This window comes from Apus apus, chromosome 4 (assembly GCF_020740795.1).
Source record: "Apus apus isolate bApuApu2 chromosome 4, bApuApu2.pri.cur, whole genome shotgun sequence".
Classification (NCBI taxonomy): Eukaryota; Metazoa; Chordata; class Aves; order Apodiformes; family Apodidae; genus Apus; species Apus apus.
The window spans coordinates 9,854,093-9,875,301 of record NC_067285.1 but is presented as its reverse complement, the minus strand read 5'-3'; the positions used below and the strand labels follow the sequence as shown (position 1 = coordinate 9,875,301).

General features: G+C 41.4%; 1 protein-coding gene across 8 annotated transcripts in view; it reads right to left on the bottom strand.

Moving 5' to 3' along the window:
- GPAM (glycerol-3-phosphate acyltransferase, mitochondrial) overlaps window positions 1-21,209 on the bottom strand; it is a 50,184-nt gene that overhangs the window by 21,606 nt on the left and 7,369 nt on the right. For 2 of the 8 annotated variants that reach the window (XM_051616742.1, XM_051616735.1), the window contains exons 3-6: window positions 9,303-9,432; window positions 7,737-7,867; window positions 5,602-5,724; window positions 2,678-2,751 (exon numbers count right to left, since the gene is read on the bottom strand). In XM_051616742.1, the coding sequence (XP_051472702.1) occupies window positions 2,678-2,751; window positions 5,602-5,724; window positions 7,737-7,838 (299 nt within the window). In that variant the 5' untranslated portion in view covers window positions 7,839-7,867; window positions 9,303-9,432. Of the gene's footprint in view, window positions 1-2,677; window positions 2,752-5,601; window positions 5,725-7,736; window positions 7,868-8,139; window positions 8,245-9,302; window positions 9,433-9,593; window positions 9,724-10,236; window positions 10,399-21,209 lie in introns of those variants that run through there. The other 6 variants (XM_051616736.1, XM_051616737.1, XM_051616738.1 and 3 more) reach the window with 6 other exon arrangements.

Here is a 21,209-nt window from a genome sequence, read left to right as displayed (position 1 = left end):
CAAACTAGCATATACATTTTGTTTGACTGCTGGAACAGACTCCCCAGCTCAGCGAGGACAAAAGAAAATGTAGTGCCCATTTCCAATTTGCTGACTTTCCACCAAAGAATGTAAATGCCCAGCTAAGAAGTTTGTCAACTTCTTCAAGAACCACTAAGCCTTCCTGGGAAAGCAGCTCACATTGTATGCACAGGGTAAACACTCACAGGTACTTTTGAAAGTATGCCTGCATTAGCCACTAACATTAACAACACTTTTTTATTTCTTTTCTTCCTTTCCTGTGTTTTTAAACACACAGTCCTATATGTCTCCTATGTACCTTCTCTTTACAAAATTTTAACAGACATAGAACCACTAAAAATAATCAGTAAATCTCTGTACCATTCAAGTGGTATGTTCAAGTGGTACCATTCAAGTAAGGCAGCTTAGCTTACATGGCCCTTCTCTGCCTTTTAAATCAACCCTGTCCTCTGCTCTCTGTATCATCCAAGCAGCAGTATCCTGGGAAAATGTTATTTTGAACAGTTTTCCTAACATCACAAAAGATGCACGTGACACAAGCAAGGATCAAAATCAGTTCCCAGCAGTAAATACTCATTACAATTTTCTCTCCTCACAGTTCCCCTCCTCACCCACTAGGACAGAACTGGCTAAGCCACCACTCACACTGGTCACTCCACAAACCAGAGCTGAGACCTCTGAGCTGCAGAGCTGATGTGACAGGGCAGAATTAACATTTGGAAGAAGAAATTAAATTCTGGCCATTCCTAAGATCAGAGCTCTCAGCATTATGCAAAAACCCTGCCCTGAGGACTGCCGGCACAACGCATCGCTGATGCTGCAGCCAGTGTCCCAAACTGGGTGGCAATGCCCATGCTGGTTTCCATGCTGGAGTGCTGCCAAGCTCTCACTCCTCGCTGTCATCCGAGCTACTGAGCTTGGCTATTAAACCTCCCTACCACATTTCAGTAAATTTATACACGCGTTAAAACCAGCCAGGAAAGATGAGAAGGAACTTGTACACTGCAAAAGGCCAAACCACCTGAGCACACAGGCTGCTCACATGAGAATTAAGATGAGTGCACATGCACAAGCCAGCAGCACCACCTGACACGTAACAGTTACACAAATACTCAGATTGTCTTGGAGGACAAGGAATTTTGTTATTCATGCTGTCAGGGAAGCAGACTGGGGACTCTTTTTAAATTGCTTTTCCATTTTCTGCTTCCCATCAGCGTTTGAGAGCCTTATTGATTGTTGCAAAAAGCAAAGTTAAGGAGCTATGCTTCTTTCTGACAACAGCTTTGGTAACTGTGAACATACCACCCCAACAGCACACAGCTACTGCAGGGATCTGTCAAGGTATAAAGGCTTCTATGTTCATTTTACAGCTTAGACACAACATAGTATAACCAGAAAAATGTGTTTTCTAATAATGTAGAAATTATAGAAGTCAAGACTCACAGAGAACAGACCGGGTCAAGATCTGTTATAAAACTAACATAGACACACCTCAGAAAAAGGCTGTGGTAGTGTCTCAATACAGGCACAGTACACTAGCAGTAAAAGAGAATCCCTCTTGCTTTCCAAGGCCAAGGAACTGTGACTATGTAACCCCACGGGACCTCAGAACTTCATTACAATTGTCATTTTTCAGCCTATAATGACATTCTGAGCTAAAGGCATTTTAGTTCAGAATAATTCATTAACCCATATTTTATTGCCCTTACATTTCTAATTTAAGTAACTCTGACCATTCAAAATTCATAAGCATTGGACTTTTGAAACTAATTTTTTAAAAAGTTAAAATTAAACACTATTTCTGTCATTTTTCTGTATTCTAAACTACAAGCTCAAGTCTTAAAAAAACATAATTAATTCAAATTGCAGAAAGAACATCTTCTAACATTAGCTTCCTCCCTCTCAAGCACAGCACAATGCTGCCTTTCTTCCACTCAGACACTTAGGCTCATTTCTTGCAGGCTGCTGGTCTCTCTTTGTCTGCTCTGACACTACAACAAACACTGCAGCATCTGCTTATGCTAATGATCACTGTAAAAAATTTGGCAAGTATTACTAACTTTTCAAAGAACAGAATAAAGATTTTTGTGTGCTTCCAGTATCTTTATCTCAGGAAACAAGTCATATTCTAGTATTGTAAAGATACATCATCATTTTTAGGTCATATACACCATCCTCCAGAAGCTGCACTGTTGTCACTGGGGCAGAGGAAAGACAGTCTAGCAAGACATGTTCAGATGTAATTGTCATTAGTGATAATAAATAGTCAGTGCCTAAATTGTGAGCCACATCTGATAAGTAAGTAAAAATGCAGCCTGAAGTAATTTTTAAGTATGGAAACAAAACAGCTCCTCTCAACATTATGCTAGGGATGCTGCCATTTGCAGTAAAAGAGAAAGGATTTAAACAGGCTCTGCTTTTTGTGAAAAAGGTTTGACCTTTACACTCCTTGCCTATAACACCCAAAGAACTTTGCCCAGCTTCCAAATACACACAGCCAGATTTAACAAGTAACACTGATTTCTTAAAATCCGCATCAGTTCCTGCATTTTTAGGACAGCAATCTATATTCAGCCTGTACTATCCTGGAGATTTCCCTGCCCTAAGATCAGAACACATTGAATTTTAAAAGCAAAAAGAAGACTTGCTACATTACCTTGTATGTGTTTCATTGATATATATGACATTACGTAGACCCAGAGAAGGAATACTAGCATTGAAGAAGTTATCCTGTAAAACCAAGAAAACAAAAAGTTTGGTGGACTATTTCATTACATAAGAACAGTTGTGTCTTTACATCCCTTGTAACATTAAAGCTAATGCCATGCTTTTCACCTCTACCATAAACAAAAGCCAAGGCAGAGAAGTGCTGAATTTATAAAATACACATAAACCATTCACAAATGAAATTCTGAAAGAATACTTTCAAAGCATTCTCTAGGCTTTACTGCATACAGAAATGCTTGCAATGGCTGTATTCTTCAAGCCAGAATATTGTATCATATTCTGATGTAATACAAACCAGGACTTGTCATAATACAGAACTCACATTCAGCATTAGTTAACTGTAAGCCTTTGGATGCTTGGTCTGTGACATCCAGTTTGCCAGCAGACCAGGCATCGTGTAACGGCAGCCCAGGTTCAGGATACCCATCCATGGTTAGGTGGCACATCTCCAAATTCCAGCTATGCCTGAACAACAAACTCAATCTGACCTTCTGCATCTCTGGTAAAGCCGCTACATGCCAGGCTATTAACTGTTCTGGGATGAGTTTGGGAGCAGTTCCACTTTGGATAGACAAATACTCCCTGGCAGGAAGACCTAAACTTTAATCTTCTAGATTGCAAGTTAAGTACTTTGACCAAGAGGCTAGTTACTTTCTGCCCAAATAATATTTAATTATAAAACTGGTACCGTGCCAGGAGTGAATTACAGCGAAAACCACTGGGACTCTGCACGTCAAGAAAGACAAAAAGGGGACAGCGAAGGAGAAAGATGGTGACCAGGAAAAGTGCAACTGCAGAACAGCCTCACTACCAATTTTGCAGTGGCCATCAGGTAAGACTGGTTTGTTTGTACTTTGTTTAGGACACACCATTTGCCACAAATATGAGTGTCCTATGTTGTTTGCAAATTAGGTAGAAATTACATGATCCAGTGGGAGCACAGAGTCTTTTGCCTCATGTTAAAGCAGAACTAAGCAGTACACACAACCAACAAATTGTTGCTCTAGGATCTGAAGAGAAAACCTCAAAGAAAACCTTGACTATTCACTGGTAATTTTTTGTGGACCTTAAACCTATATGAAATGTTCGAGCAAAGATAATTGAAATTACTTGTTCTTGGTCTCCCAAAAAATCAGCAATGAAGCTAAGTACCACTGAACACCCAAGTCCACTCCAGTGCTGTTAGGTTATAACTTCACCCTGTGAAATTCATCCTTCAGGTCTAATGTCACATATTAGCTTTTCCTTCTTTAACTTTTCCCTGATCCTAAGTCAAGATGTGTTTCTGTGAGACTAAGTGAGCTGATACAGCTTCTCCCTGCCTAGTTCCCACCACAACATCCTACCCTTTCCCACTAAACACTATCCTCCAACTTCTAACTTATACCACCTCTAGCATCCATCACAGCCCTTAATGAGCCAACTTCATTCAGGAAAGGCAGAAAACTATGACAGACAGACTAAATTAATAAATAAAGCAGGTAGTTTTCTGCTTGGTTAGTGAACTTGATCACCTCCCAGGAGGGCAGGAAGGAACAGAAGAGGGAAAAGGAAGACATCGCGCTCCCTGCACCAGCAACATGTTAGCTTGGCCAACATTCTCACAGAATTCTGACTCACTTATCCTTCTCTTTTCCTTAAGAGGATTAACAAAACAAACAGCTCAAAAAAAGTGATATATCTAGCATCTAATCAGAGAATCTGGTTTGTTATCATCTGCTGCAAGGATCGTTATTTTCGTCTTATGGCAGAAGGCAATAAAGGGCTTAATCAGGTCATTGCCCTTTCCTAAGTGGGCTCTCAGGACAGATAATTAGTTTCTTATTAAATGGAAAAAACACAGCACAAGATTTTTCTTTCTCAAGGGTAATTCCCAACTTGAGAGGAACAGTCTAGTTACTAACAGACTAATTACTAAATGTATAAAGGCCTGAGTATTCCTATACACCTTTTTGCAAGTCAAAACATTGAAGTCATTGAAGCCCATATCATACATAACCTCCAGAGCACATTTGGATTTCTGTCCCACACTTGTATTTTCTATTCTGGCATAACAATTGAGGGAAATAACTTTTCCTTGGTCAGAAATTTTCACAAGTAAATTTTCGTTCTAGTCCAGCCAATCACGGAGCTCAGTGCAGGTCTGAGTGCAATTTAAAGCCCGGTGTACACATAGTCAAAGTACATGACGAACTGGTTGTTAATGTGCCATTTATCAGCATTTTGGATCTTCAGCTTATGGAAAACCTGCCCACTGCAGTTCAATAAAGTTCACATTTTAAATCAGCTTGTGCAACCTCTCCAGAGCCACCATCTTGACACTGTTCCCAGCAGACAAATATCACCACTATCCTAACTGGCACTCCTTGTTTCCACACTGGGCAAAGAAGTCAGGAATCAGCCTGGTGTACAAAACAAACCAGTCTTCTCATGCACAGGATTGATCTCTTCAAGTGAAGCCTTTTGCTTATTTTCAAAACTGTACATATTCTGTGGCTAGAGAATTAATTGTTCTAAAAGTAAGCACTTTCATATGCACCAAATTTCTATTATTCTACCAGAGCAGACCAATTTTTCCACACAGTTTTCTAGTGCTAATTCCAAAGAGCTGGAGAGTTTTGTGCAAGGAGTAAATCCACTCTGAAAAGTCTGAGATGAAGCACCACGACAGGACTATGTCATCCATTAATTCCATGGCAAAGAAAATACTACCACACGCAATGGAAAAAAACCTATATATCCTGAAATAAGAACACTGTGACCTTAATTCTGAAAGGAAGAAAACTACTGAAACTTCATTACGCTGCAACTATGTATTATTGTCAAACATAATCCAGTCTGTAATCTGCTTACCCGGCTCTGGGGAGTGCACACATAGCAACATCGTCCCACAAATGGTCTTTTCCTGCTCAGCAGAGTCTCTTTCCATTTTAAAGTGGCAGATCGGAAGAGAGGGGGCCTAGAGTTACACTCCCCCTGCAGAACAAGAGACCACTGTGTAAATATCCACAAACACATGTTTTACTGGGTATGTAAAAAGTTGGAACAAGAGGAGTTGGCAGACATAAAAAAAACCAAAACCTTACACCTCAAAAATTACATAAAACTAACAAATCTTTCCAAGGTTTTTCTAAAATCAGTGACCTTCAGATGATGTAATTTTTAAAAATAAAAGCAAACTCACAGTTGTACTTATGTATCTTAAGCACTGCAGCATCTGCTGACACACAGTTTTAAAATAAATAACTCTAGTAAGAAAGAGCAAGGAAACTGACAGCTGAGAAAAGTAGGAAGAAATTAACAGTAAATTACATTGTCAATAATCTTAGGGTGCTTGGGATATAAGCAATGTATTTTAAGCTTTAAATGGACATCACCCTGTAAAATTGCAAGAAGAGTGAACATACACAAAATATTAACTCTGTTGACTTTCTATGTTCATTTCCAGCAGCTTCATGCAAAGCAGCATGAAAAAGGAACCACTGTGCCTTCTCCAATGTTATGCTGCCTTTTTGAAGATTACAGAACCAAAAAGTTCAAAGTAACTGTTCACAGAACACATTCTCTAGGTTAGGACACAGCACTTAACAATTTTTACCAAGACAGTGACTGTTTGCATTAAAGCCTACTGAGTTATTGATTGCCTGAGACTGAGCACTTTCTGAAATACATATTTTAAGTTTTTAATAAAAGGGAAGTTGCAGAAACAAACCAAAACAAAACAAAAATGATGGCAAGTTAAACTGAAGTTTGTTTAAAATGGCACATTTGAGTAGATAACAAGCAAGGTAGAACCCATAATACCTTAAACCAGCATAAAGATTAGAAAACACAAGTACAGATCATCACATACCCAGCTAGAAAGCCAGCCTAGTGAGAAACAACCAGAAAGTCAAAAACAGTGCTAAAGATGACTAAAAACTAAAATGTGCATATATCAGATTTGGCAAGTGATATGAATTGACAATTATTCCAAGAATAAAGTCTTCCATTCAAAATAATGAATCACCAGGACGCTAAACCTGGTCCAATCCCTTCTCTCACCTCCTGTACTGCCAGCTCCAAAATTAACTAAGTTTGTAACAATACTGTCTTCCTTTTGTTTGTCTCTAAGCCCTGAATGAATTCACCACCACTTTCTTATAAAACCTCTTTCCTGTCTTTTTTGTCTTGCCTGCCTTCATCCCCTTCCCTAATGGATCTCTCAGTTCCCACAGCTTGCTGTCTGATGTATCTGCAACTAACTATACAGAAAAGCCAGCTGCCAGGACATCTGTTTTTTTCCCTCCACTCTGACCACATCTCCAACTCTTCTTCTGTATCAAGTTCTAACTACTCCTCTCCAGAGGTGTGTCTAATTCCTCCTGACCTATGCTTCTAAACCAACCAGTCCCAGCTCAGAGGCCATGTGGCTCTTTTTGCACCACCCAGTCCTCCCAGCTCACTGCCCCCTTTGTATCCTCCACATCCCAAGACTCACTCAACAGATTACAAAGACTTAATAGGCTTCTTATTTATATGCACCAAATTTCTTCTGCCTCCTCTATTGCATGTATAGTTTCAACTGTAACAGCTACATGACCATGCATCTTTAGCCTTGTGCTTCTTTTCACTTGCACATTTCAAAGTGCACCCTTCAGAACAGCAATAAGCTTTCTACTTGACTTTCCATCCGACCTCAGTTCATTAAATGAGATTCTGCACATTTACTGCTATATAAAATGATTAACAGCATCACAGCAAAAAACCCTAAGACTATCAACAGGGTTCGGTATGAAGGTTTTTCTTTTCTAGCAACATTAGTCATTGGCACAGCACTAAACTGTTCACTCCTCCTTACACTTCAAATTAAATTACAATCAAACTGTGTCATAGAAGACAGAGACTATGCCTTATCTTAATTCTTCATACTATACAAAAAAGTCTACCTTCAACTTCAAGAAAAAATAAGGTTAATATGTCCAGCCACATGCACAATTTTTACTTACCCATTCCTCACTGGAATGCTTACATCTACTGATACCGCACTCTGCTGAGGTGGACAAATAGGAAACATCTATTGTTCCAAGGGACAAAGCAGTTTCATCCATGACACACAAGTTGAACGGAAGATCAGAAGCTGCAAAATAATAACACATGTATATATACACACACACACAAAGCATATATGCACACACATAATGTCAGTGGTAAGTATCTTAACAGCAAATGAGCAAATTAGTATTTCTGCATTCTGCAGTAAAAGTCAGGTCTGAAGAAGTGCCACTGCAGTCAGAAATCAGCCTTATTTTAATATAATAAAAGAACCCAGCACATTGAATTTCCATAAATGCAGCACATCAATCAGCTACCTGCATGTTTTTCTCTCCCATTACAGGTCAGTATAGTCACCTCATGCTTTTCTTCTGTTCTTCACTGCATGGTGTAAACCATTCAGCCACAGGATAGGCATTTCAGCCACTTTCAGAAGTTTACTATTCTCTTGCACTCCATGACCTCCCTCTTTCATCATTTGCTTCTCAAGGACACTTATTCTCTACAAAAAATTAATTAATATTCTCTCCCAATCCTAGCTCACAGTATATTTTATGTGTATTTGATCTAGCCATAGTCAAACCAGTTTGCAAACTCCTTGGAAGAAGGAGCGGTCTATAAAAAAGCACATTCCTAAATCTCAATGTGCTGCTGACACAGGTGAGATTATGGACTTCTGGGATCAAAAAGGAGCAAAGAAGTCTAAGCTTGCACTATTATTTTAAAATGGAAGTTTCACAGTTTACATAATAAGCACAATAAATAATTCTGCCTCGGCCAAAGGAAAAAGAAAGTAGGCCAAGCACAGCAAAACAACTTAGTGTTGTATTGCATAGCTGCAAAAGTCTTCCAATTAAAACTGCTTTGTTATGGAGAGCCACTGAAAGAGGAATCCCGGCATTTTTCTCTAGAGAAACTGCAAAGTGGCTGTGACTGCCTCTTCCATCTGTCACCACAAAGAAACTTACATTACAGCCAAGCTACAAACAAACCATCAGGAATGAGACTGCTCCCACCCTCTACGCTAACATTTACAAGAGCAAGGCCTGAAACTTCAGCCCAACTATTCTGCCTTTCGTCCTTCCCCAGGCAGACACGCACCTCCCCTGTAAAACCTCCACGTAAAGTCCCCGGTACAAACCGGAGCTGGAGTCTGTATGTCCATACACACACTTTCCTTTACACAGCCCAAGTACGTAAGGTATCCCTTTTATCTCTGATGGGTCTTATGCCCAATTTGACTCTTTTTTTTTTTTTTTTTTTTTTAATTAGTGCTACGGTAAATTAATACCTAAATAATCCAATAAATAAATAGCTTTTAAAGGTTCAAACACCTAAGCAGTGAAAGCAAAATGCGACCTCCAGTTGTGCTCAAGGTGACCTTGGCTGCACCCGCATCCATAAAAGATGAACTTTAAAAAACAGGTTATGAAAAGCCTGTTCCAGCAGCAGCAGCAGCAGCAGCAGCAGCAGCAGCAGCAGCAGCAGCAGCAGCAGCAGCAGCAGCGCTACCCACGTACCTCCGGCGAGTCCCGGCTCCCGAGTGCCCGCTCCCCGCCCGCCGGGCGCTCACGCCGCCAGCCCGCTGCAGCCCGCCATCCGCACGGGCTCGGCGCCCGGCTCCGGTATCCCGCAGGCTCAGCGGGTCTGCTAGAAATAAAACCACAGCGGCTGAGCCCGGGTGTCGGGTGCGGAGCGGCCTCGTTCCCGCCCTCCCCCCCCCCCCTCCCCGCGGGGCCCCGCACCCCCGCCGCGCAGCCCCCGCACCCCCAAGCGCCGCCGCGGGGACGGCCGGGGCTCTCCGCCAGCACCTGCCCTCCGCTCGGCCTCCCGGCGGCCGCGGGGACCGGCAGCGCCGCCGCTCCCCCGTCAGAGGGCACCGTGACAGGGAACCCGCCGCGCACTCCGCGCAGCCCGCGCGTCCCGGCTCCGCCGGCTGCAGGCAGCGATCCGGCCCGGCCCGCCCCTCCCGCCACGCCGCAGCCCCGCGCCCTGCCCTGCCCTGCCCCGCCGCTGGGGGCAGCAGCCGCAGCCCCGGGCCCGGGCCCGGCCCCCACCCGCACCGCGGGACCCGCCGGCCGGGCCGCCTGGCGGCGCCGGGCCTGACGCGACTTCCTGAGCGCCCGGCCCGGCCCGGCCCGGCCCCGCCGCAGGCCCCTCGGCGAGTCCCGCCGGCGGCAGGCCCGGGGCTGCGGCGCTGCGCTCCCGCTGCTCGGCGAGGCTTTTGCACCCCCGCGCACCCGCTGCCGGGCCCGTCCCCCGCGCCGGCTCCAGCGCTGCCCTGAGCAGCCCCGGCCCGCAGCCCCGGCGCGGCCTCCTCCTGCCGCTGCCGGGTGACGCCGCCCGCAGCCGCCCCAGATCCAGCGGCATCATCGTGCAACAGCCGCTTCCAGCACCAAACCGCCCGCCCCCCGCTCCCCCCTCCCCGCTTTTCTGGCGACGGACGGTGGCTACCGGTGATGTTGCTCTGAAATCACAGCCGCCGAAAGAAAACCAGTGGGAAAGTTAGGCAAAACCCCGCTGAGATGGGCTTGCAGCGGCTGTGAGCTGCAGCCGAGTGGCTGTTCAAACGCGAATAACTGCAGAAAACTCGGGGCAGGTATTGATCTGCCTGCCCGGCCTTGCAGCAGTGCCCGTTTGCCTTTCACTGAGCGCAAAAGTAAATGTTGATCGAGGTTGCTGCGTATAAACAAACACGGGCTAAGAGTGGTTTTTTGGCTTTGGCAGTCTTGGGCTATTTAAAGACAGGCTTTCTGTGGTTTTGAGGTGAGATAACGGCGCCATGAAAAGGCTTTGGAAGTCTGGAGTCTTCGCTGCTCTTTAGAACGCTTCAACATGGGAATAAAGCGACAAAGCGCATCACACCCTTTTATGTTGATGCAAATATTCTGCTCGCAAATTCAAGTAACCCAAGGAGGTGTTCTCCTTCTCCGGGTCTCACTTTTACATGTCAATTTGAATGTATTACAAATAAGAACCGTTAACGTAAGAATTACAAATGCTTTTCACACATACAAGAAAATGCATGAGATTTGATCGACCAAACCCAAACTGCTCCGTGCCTGTGTGAGATGCCCCACTTCCCATAACTGAGTGCCTCCTGGGGAGTACCACTGGGGTATTGGGGCTGATGCTTTATGAAGAGGCTTACGCAGGTTTTGGGCCAGTGGATCTGAATTCTCCTTCATTTAGCAAGAAAAGATGCCGTATTTTATTGCAAGGTGGACTTCAGAAGGTAAGGCGTCTACTCTTCACAAAAATACAGGAAGATGTGAAAATGTACAACTCAGTCTAAAAGTCTGTCATTCAGCATAATTCACAGTGCACACACCACCTGTGCACAGTGTATAAAGCAAAGCACCATTTCCTAGGGCATCACATTTTGTATAAAAAAGGGACAATGTCTAAATTGTACTTCTTACATATTCACGTACTGAAGTATTCTCCCACTTTTCACATAATCTGGGTCAAGGATTTAAAATTTGATACGTGGTCCTGTATCAGTTCTCACGAAGGAGAGCTGGCTGAAATAGTGCCAACTCCCCATTTCAAGTTTTGGTCTCGAAAAACAAAATAGCCAGAATCTCCAGCCACTTCTGAAATACAAGCCCATAAATATCCAGCTTTAAATCAAAGGTTTTGCCTTGATATCAACTTTTTCTTGAATTGGTTTACTGAAGGTCAGCTGGGAAAGAGGGGGCAGATTTCGCTTTCATCTGTGTCTACTGCAGCTAAGTGGGTTTGTAACTGCTTCACTAATCAGAGGCTAGCCCAGGAGACCGTCAAAAGGCATCAAAAGCACCAGAAGGGGAAACTGAACTCCACCCAGAAAAGTGAAATCCAGCGTTACATATTTCTGTAGCTCTGTTTGCACAAAGAGCAGACCCCAGAAGAAGCCAAAGCCCCAGTATAAGGCTGTGCAGCCAGCCTCAGGATCACTGCTTCTAGGATGGGTCGGTCTGCAGGAGTGAGACTGTGCAATGGGAGAAGCCACAGCTGTGACTAACGTGGGCAAAACTGATCTCAGAGCTCACGCTGGAGATGATTCAACAACTGGATAGTGTGAAAACTAAATATAACACAGATGGCAACGCATGGCTACACCCTGAGGCTAAGAAAACACATGAAATGTAAGGCAGTTAAAGTTGTGAGTGCTGTCTAATAATTTCATTTGTATTGTTATGTGGGAATTTCTTAGTAGGTATTTGACATTATCAAGGCCCATTGATACTGCTTATACACTTTACCTTCTATAGGCATAGAATCACTGATTCTTTTTTACCCCTTTCATGCTTAAAAATAGGAGATCAAACAGTGAACTAGGTTGCAGCATGCCATAAAGTAACTCAGAGCAAACTCGCAGCCAGCAAGAGTGAAGCAAGCTTGTCTGCCTTGCTTCCCTCTGTAAGAGATGGACTCCAGTACGTTCAGAATCTAACATGGATCCTTTGGCACATTTTTCTCTTGCACGCTTTTACACTGGTGTATTTTTCAGCTTGCAAAGTAGCAATTTCTGTGATATAAGCAATGCAAAAATCAGAATAAAAGCCTCAGAGACTCTATGGTAATTTTTTCCAGTCTCTAGAGTCTGATTTTAGTATCATTTCTGAGAAAGTTGCTTAGACTATTCTCTAGACTGTTTTGAAAAGAACAGTAAATAGATACAGTGTTTTACTCAAAAACAGCATTTCTGTGAAAAAAAAATTAAAAAGTCATTTCTGGCATGATTGTAAAGTAGTTTGTTTTTTTTATTTTTCTAACATTCATAAATTCTTGACTTATTGTAAAATAAATCCAGAGATCATTTTGTCACTCATCTGAAAAGGGTGCAGAATTAGTCCAATAGCAGTTGTAGCTCAGCAAGATCTTTTTACAGGATACACTTGTATAAATCCTCAGGCTTAGTAGTAAAATCTCGTTTCAGTTTGAGAGCTTGGTGGTGATGTTGTGTTGCCATGGAGTCAAGCAAATGGGAAAAACTTTGGAATGCCCTAAAGGAACAGACTTTCTGAGCTGCATTTGCTCCAAAAAGCTCAAATACCACTGGATCTCACTTCCAGAGAAGAGAGGCTCTATTCCCCTTCCATTGAAGCCAATGGGAGGGTTGCCATTTCTCTCAGTAGGAGCAGGACCATGCAATCCATCTTTTTAAACTTCTTAAACCAAGGTGTTTACCATGCCAATGAGGCCAGGGAAGTAATTTGCATAGGATGGCAAACCAGCAGAACGCTGGCTTTGTAAGACTAAGCTGCTGACCACACCACACACAGCAGCCTGCAAATGAGAAAGAGCTGGCAGGACTCTTTTTCTTTTTCATAAATAATGTTTAGTCCTTTCTGTGTTTAAATTCCTCATGATGCTTCCAACAGAGTGCATCAAAGTACCTGTTTACTAGACAGTGCTGTGAGGAGGAGGAGGGGGAAGGGATGAGGGGGACTTCTTTGTACATGGCCCCTACCCTGACTCTGTGCTCCCAGCTCACTTCCAGCCGTTCCCATGATGTCACTTTTTAGTAATGGAGACAGGTTTACAAAAGAGTACACAGCATCCTCGTTAAAAGAAACTTTCAACCCAGGGAGTGCTACATAAGTTAGGAAAGCAAAAGCTGCATGAGGAGGGAGTAAAGATCCAGACAAAGGTTCTTTGTTTGCAGTGACCGAACTTGACCTCACATGACTATGAACTATAATGAACGTGCAATTTGGCCACTGCAGAACTCAATGTCAGCAGTATTGCTGTTGGTATACAATGTATTAAGAGCATCTGAGAGCGGCAAGCGGCCATGAAATGGACTGATAAGATTGTACATAGAAATGGTTTGGGTATACTTCATATCTCCTTTTGAGACTAATAATTTCTTCTATTTCATCTCACTTTTCTTGAGAACAAATGCAAAATTCAGTAAGAGTACAGTGACTCTCTCCTATGTAATATAGTGTTTCTGTATTTTCTTCTCATTCAAATACCATATTCATTACTGTAATTTTGAAAAGATAAGGGCATTTCAGCTCAAGCTGCTCCTAGCTTTTCCCTTGAATTTGTCATTCACATTAGTACAAAAAAGGCTTTTGGTCTACCAGAAAGCACTGCTGGGTTAAAACCAAGTAAAGATAACTTTTACACTTGCAAACTTAGCAGCATTTATCAAGCAATTACACACATACTTGTATTACAGACAAATCAGAAAATCCTAACTCTCCAAAGGAATTTGCCAGGAATTTTTAATTTTGGAATACTGAATGAGAGAATTTGGAGCAAGATTCTCCCATACTCAGACCTTAAGTAATTATCTGCCATAACAATGCAAGCTTCCCCATGGCTGCCATGAATAAGGGGTGCATTTTGTAAGGGTGGTTATTTCAGTTCACTGCTTTTGTTTGCTGAGAATATTTGCAAAGCTGATATTTTATCTAAGAGTTGATTATATCTAAAATACACATATCAGTTTACTGTATGTGTGCTCTAAATACTGTTGTATACCTCAAATATATTACCTATTTGTAAATTATTAAAAATCAGTATGTGTGAGGACTCTGGTTATATAAAGGATAAATCTAGTTTTGTGTGTGCAGATATTTCCAGTTTCACTAATTGCTTGATTTTACATCAAGCTAAATGGACTGCTACTTGTTGACAATTTCCTTGCAGGGACAGATAGAAGAATTTCTACTCACCTGGTTCCATCTCCAGGAATGCAGAGCTGCTTTCTATCCCTCCAAACAAACAAACAAGGAATAGAAATAAAGAAATCTGAGCAGTGAGGGTAGTATGGACCATTAAAAAAAAAAAATCTCAGTAAAAAAAAAAATAAAAAATCTTGATCTTATCAGATGTGTCGTGATTCATGCAAAATTGCCAATTGTTCTGGAATATCACAACCCCTAATTATTATGAGATGCTAAACAAGTCTTTCATCAGTATCTCAAAAGGAGCTGGCTTCCACTGCTCAGAGTTGCTCTGTTGTGCAGTGGTTGGCTTTAGAAGGGCTTTGCATATCTTATAATTTAAAGCACTGTAGGTATTGGAAGTTGGGATCACAGACAGCCCTTTCAGCTGCCAGCACACAGGAGTCTTCGCAACAGATTATATGACCCAGGTGCTGAATCAAAACTTCCCACCCCTACCTTCTGTTACAGGCATTTGGGACCTTAATCAAGGTGCTGCTGTTTAGGACACTGGAAGAGTCTTAATATCTTTGACATGGAAGACAGAAAAGCTGTTGGTTGGGAATTTTTTTCCTAATTTTGGTGACATCTTTTGCGCACACCCTGGGAGCATTAGAAGTGTTGAGGCAGCTGTTCTGATCTGATGCAATTATTCTGATTCAGGCTGCTGCCTATTCCAATGAAGGCTTTGCAACCCTCATATTTTCCAATCTCCTATTTGATTATCTCTCCTGCAAATGAACAGAGAGCCATCTCCAAAGGGCAACACTCCCCACCTCAGTTTACTCAGGCAAACAAAATGGACTCACTGCTTTGAGTTTTGCAAGAAGTAAACAGGAACTAAAACTTCTCACAGATGCCTAGATACAGTTCTATTTTTATTTTTTTTTTTCCTTTGGTAAGTCAGTCCCACTAAAAATAAAAAGTCTCCAGACTTCAGTTTATCATTGATATGTGTAATTAACTATATGTAGCTGAAGTTTCATCTATGAACACAATCAACAAGTAAACTATATATTTTGTTTCAGCACTACAAAATCAACTGAGAACCCTGAAAAAAAAAATATTTTTTTGCCTTCTCTTTGCACTAATCTGGCTACACCAGTTGTTACAGTCCAATTCTAACATTCAAATCACAACAAGCAATTTTCCCACACTCTGTCTCCCAGACAAAAGCATTTTTTTCCTACTCCCACTTAAGTGTCTCCTGCATCTGGGAACTGCAGAAAAATACCCTTGTTTAAGCCCAAAGACCCAGCCAACATTTGTATTGCAGTGCTAGATTTCACAAACTATCAGTGATCATTTGAGCAAAAGGATACCAACTGACCCAGCAAAAGCCTTCCTTTCAGTTACAAAATAACAGATATTCAACTCACAACACAAACACACTTTTGGTTTTTTTAACTGTTTGAAGGATAACCTAATACTCTCCCAAGCACCTTATACCTTCAGGGAGCAGAAATATTTTTATGTGTATACCCTAAACTATTAAATTGCTTAATTATTCCAGGATATTCATCCGAAATGGCAGGGGTCTTGAAAAGGAGATGATGTTTTGGCAGCTCTGGCCTTTCCCCTTTATAAAAGTGCGTATTACTGGCTTGGTATTTCACACATGACCAAACATTGCTTCAGAAAAATTACATGGTGCGTAGCATGACAGGCTGGTTTCACAAAGCTGGTTGTGGGCTCAGGACTGAGTCACTCCACAGCTCTTGCAGATTTAGGCCAATGCAGGACCATATATGCCTTGTTTATTTTTACTGCACTTTCCCCTTTCATTCTCCTATAGCGGGGGTAAAGCAACAGGGGTTTCTGGAGGGGTCTTGTTTGTTTCACCTGTACCTGCAGTGACAGATTACACTTCATATTCCTTGCAGCAAAGTACTCTGGGCTGTAGGACAGAGGTATATTTTGGGGAGGAGAAAGGACTGATGCCTTTCATTAGGACATAATCAACTTGAGCTGAGGTACAAGAAGTTACATCAGCTTTTGCCTTTAAAACACCTGTCTTTCACAGACACAAAGTTACACAAAGACTATTTCATTCAGCATAAAATACTGGGCAAATTTGAGCACCTCTCCACCAGCACGATTTACTGAAAGTGTGACAGCAGTTCAGGTAAAATAAAATTGGCAGAACAAGTGATAGGATTCAGGTTGAAAGGCAAGATGAGGAGCTTCCTGAAGCTACAGCATCTTATTTCTTCTGAGGAGCTGGGGAAAAAACCTAGTAAACTACAGATACCACTTCTGCCCTCTGTCATTGAACTTTTAAATTTTCAGTGTTACAGATTGACTACACCAGTCTGATTTTATGAAATACAAGAAGTAATGAGCAGGCCAGTGCACTTTGAATGTGCATTCTGGAATCTGCTTTGGTGGTCAGAATATACTGGGCATGCATCTTCTACAGGGTCTTCCTTGCAAAAAAGTCTTCTTTTCATTTTCTGTCTGTGCTCCTACACTGTTTCCAAGACCAAATTGAGCTCCAGCACTCAAGCTGAGTGGTGTTTTCCCACCACCTTAATTCATAACATAACTTTTTGCACATTTTCACTTGTGACATTTCTGCCAACAAAATGGGGATCGAAGGAAAAATTTGTTCTCTTGGGGGACCAAAAAAATAGAAAAGTATGCAAAAGTGCACCTGGAAACTAACAACATTTTCATTACAAATTGTCATTGTCATTAGTTAGAAATGGAGAAAAAATAATCTTGGAGTTTAAGTTGATCACAGTGTATGTTGAGCCACCAATGCTCACCTGCCAGGGAAGAAAGCCTGTGTGAGCTACAAGGTTGTGGTGGCACAACACTAAGAAAATGGCTAAGTGGTGGCCAGACTGGGAACTGGAGAAGGCTCCTATGCAGTTAAGAAGTGATTTCTGCAGCCTTCTGAGAGGACTATAGGGAAAATAGCAGCCTCAGGTCCTACATCATGGGATCATCCTGAAATGTTTTGCCATCTCCTCATTTAGTTTCAGCTCTTCTGGTAGATCATTAGTATGTCTGGGCCAGGAGGTATCATCACGTATCCTAGTATGGTGAAAGATGGAGCAAAATTTCATCGTTTGTTTACACTAGGAACACTTGTTGCTAAAAATGTCGCAGTTACTATATTTTAACTAATATTTCAAACACTATCATAGATATGTTATCTATTCCTGATCAGCCCTTAAACTGAGAGCCAAAATATTTTGAAACGTGATTTATTTTCTAATCTAGGCCTTGTTATATCTCACAAAACCTGGGTCAGACAGATCTGGAGAAAAAGTCACCCATATCTCTGTACTTGCAAAATTTGGAAGCAGAAGAATGCATGATCAAAGAGTGCAAAATGCCAGTTTGCAACTTTGTGGTCGGTAGCATGATCCACTCTCTCTGCTCCTCTGCTCTATCTATTCCTCTGGTAAATCTGTATGAGATGGTTTCTGATCACAGATGTGCCACATCTCATATACGTGTGGTCAGTTGATATTTGGAATTGAAAAAAGCTCCATAGAAAGCAAGGTGTGCATTTTCAGAGGGCCACAGCAGAAAATGTATGGTGATGGAGCTCTCCAGTGAAGAAATGCCTGAAATCTAACTTGCATGGTTTGCTATGTCTATCATCCTTCTGATTTAGATATTTGTTTAATTTTTGCTAAGGAGTCCCTTCCCCATCTCAATTCTCTTCAATTTCTTCCATTCCAGGCTAAACTCTGCATTTAGTGCAATATCCAAGACATTTTCAGACTGTCTTTCCCCAGTTCAGATCCTGACTGAGCCTAATTAAAATCAGACTAAATACAAGAAAAAGGACTAAGACAGTGACTTGTGACTCAGTCTTTTTCTGATGTCTTCCCTGTGTGTATGTTGTGTTTTAGCTGATGTATCCCGAGACCCTCAGGGTAAAATCATGGCATTGCAAAAGTCATTGGACAAACTCCCACCCAGAACAGAAAAGGGGCATCACACTGGTATATGGTACCAATATCACAAAAATGATATCATGTACTACAGAACAACCACAGCTATATACTTTCTAAGTCCTATTTGAATTTATACTGTATACTTCTGCAGTAATCAAGTTATCTGACTTCTGAAGGGAGGTTTTTAATTAATGTAAAATTAATTCAACCGAGAGTAACCTTTGAAACCACGCTTACATTATCAGTTGTGACTTGTGCAGGATACCTCACAGAGCTGCAATCTATGCATCCTTACGTAACAGGCATTAAGAAGCAGTTACACAACTTAGTGCAAACACCACGGACAGATGAAAATCCATGGCACAGACAGGATCTTGAGTAATCATCAAAGTAGCGCCAGAAAGCCAAGTCTACCTGCACAAACCTTTTTTTTTTTCCATGTTAAATGCATTTCAGGGGATGCTCTGCCTTTCAATTGCTGGTAGGCAGAGACTACTTTTGCAAGCCTTAACAGAGTTGCCACAAAGTGGCTTTTTATTGTAAACGTTTTATCCTTCAAAACCTGTTACTACAAACTTTGACCAACCACTGCCACAAAATGTGTGTGCAATTCAACTCATATCTTTACTGACTGCAATAATAAACTTTTGGTCTAAAACAAACAGGTCATTAGCAAACAGATACTTTTGTGCACTGTGGTTACTTGGGCCTCTCTCTTCCTGTCATCTCATTTTTCACTCACTGCTCACATGCTTAGTTTGATGTGAGGAGGTCTTCATGATGCCAGGGCCTTGCAGCTGTCTCAAATTTAGTACGAGTGAAGAACAAACTGCACTTCTCTTCGAACAAAGTTTATTAGTGTCCCTTAACTGTAGCTATTAATTCAGGCAGTACTTTCATCTCAAGTGTTAACTTAGGTCACAGGATATGTCTTAATTCAGGCAGCCATGCTCATAGATACACGTATGCTAATGTCAATAAATGTTACCCAATTATATCTGTACTATCTCCAGAATATGTTTAAAAGTTGATGTAATTTCTTCATAAATAGATGTCATTTTGTAACAACAGGAACATGACAAGATGCCTTTTAGATACTTTATATTGTGACATTGAAGTGCTATACAGACTATTTTATGGGACAGATTCTGGTCACTTTTATATCAACAGAAATTGGGATGACTCCAAATTTCTACTGGCATAACAGAATAGAATTTTCTTCCCCAGCCATTACAGAAGACCCATATGGCAAGACATAACTATACTTTTTGAAAGATGTGTAGTTTGTCACAGTTTAACTACATTACATCTTTAGAAGACACTCAAGCATTTTAAACACCTGGAAGGAGATGCTTACAGGGCTTTTTTTAACCCATGGCATTGCCTCCTTCCTTGACTGAGGTGTTTACAACAGGCTAACAGGTAATGTGCTTGAATCAAAGATATTCAAAGAGCAGTAAAATAGCTGAACTGAATGACTACAGCACACAGATCTGGGCTGCTTTCAGCAGGAGAGAAATGCTGAAAGAAGGGAAAATGTGATTTTTACCTTTTCACAGCCTGATAAGAATCTGCCTATCCAACTTTACTTCTGACCCACTAGTCTAAGGAGGCATTTCATTTCCCCCTTATGCATCATGCTCTTAGGCTTCCATCTCTCCAAACACAACCACTTGGAAACAAATACATTTATTTGGTCACTGAAAAACCTACTTGACAAAGCACAAAGGCTAGGTCAAAGAATTAACTGACAATCTGTCCCCTGCTGATTCACCTATTCTGTTGTTTTTCCCTCCTCTCTCAGCAGAAATAAAATACATAATTCCTTTGTTGTTTTTTGGTTAAAACTTGCTAATTCCAAAATACATTCCTCCTCTGGGAGGTGTGCAGTGAGCTAGATGGGCGAAACAACCCACCTGAAAAGTAAGTTATGACCAAAACCACCACAATGGTCCAACCATAAAGGCAGTGGAAGCGTGGGAGGGATAACATAGGGAGGGGCAGGAGCTGCACAAAGTGGTAGGGACATTAAAAGCCATGTATGTGGAGTTGTGCTCAGAGAGTCATAGCCTGCTGCTTGTGAGGAATAACATTGTTTCCTGTTACTGAGTGAGAACATAAACATGGGGGAGGAAAACAGACTTCATGGAGAAGGAGGGCAAATCACAGCTTTAAAAAGTACATTCTTTACATGATTATCCAGGATAAGACTTAGTTTTTGTTTTCTGGCAGTGAAAAAAGGAAAATAAATTGAACACTCATAACATACCTTTTCCCTCATTTAAATTTTGAGTTAAAAAAAAAAAAAAGACAAATTAATCTGTTTTGCTTGTATGCCAGCAATTCAATTTGCCAGAATATATTTGTATTCATTCACCAATTAAAACTAAATACCATTTGTCAGAGCCATTAAGAGCACAGTGGTGTCAATGGGATTAATTGCCAAAGCATGTTTTTCTTGAACAAGGTGTTATCCTCAGTGTGATGCTGCAAGTTACATCCAATTCAGGCATGCTTGAAAACACTACAATTATGTCACTCAGGAACATAATTCTTTTCTTAATGAAATAGGTTTCCAAATTGGTATCTACCACCTACGGTTTGGAAACCAACATATCATCATATAGGCCACGTTTTTTCCTTGCCTATTATTGGCAAAGTGCCATTTTATCTCTATATTCATGGTTAAAAACTCTGCATACAAGCTAAGGATCAATGAGTACAGGAGAATCTCAGAAAGATGATGAAGCATTCATTTACTATCTTCTGAATTACTTTTACCTTCATCTGTTTTGTTGTTGTTGTTATTATTATTATTACTATTATTCTTTTTACTGGTTATTCCAGA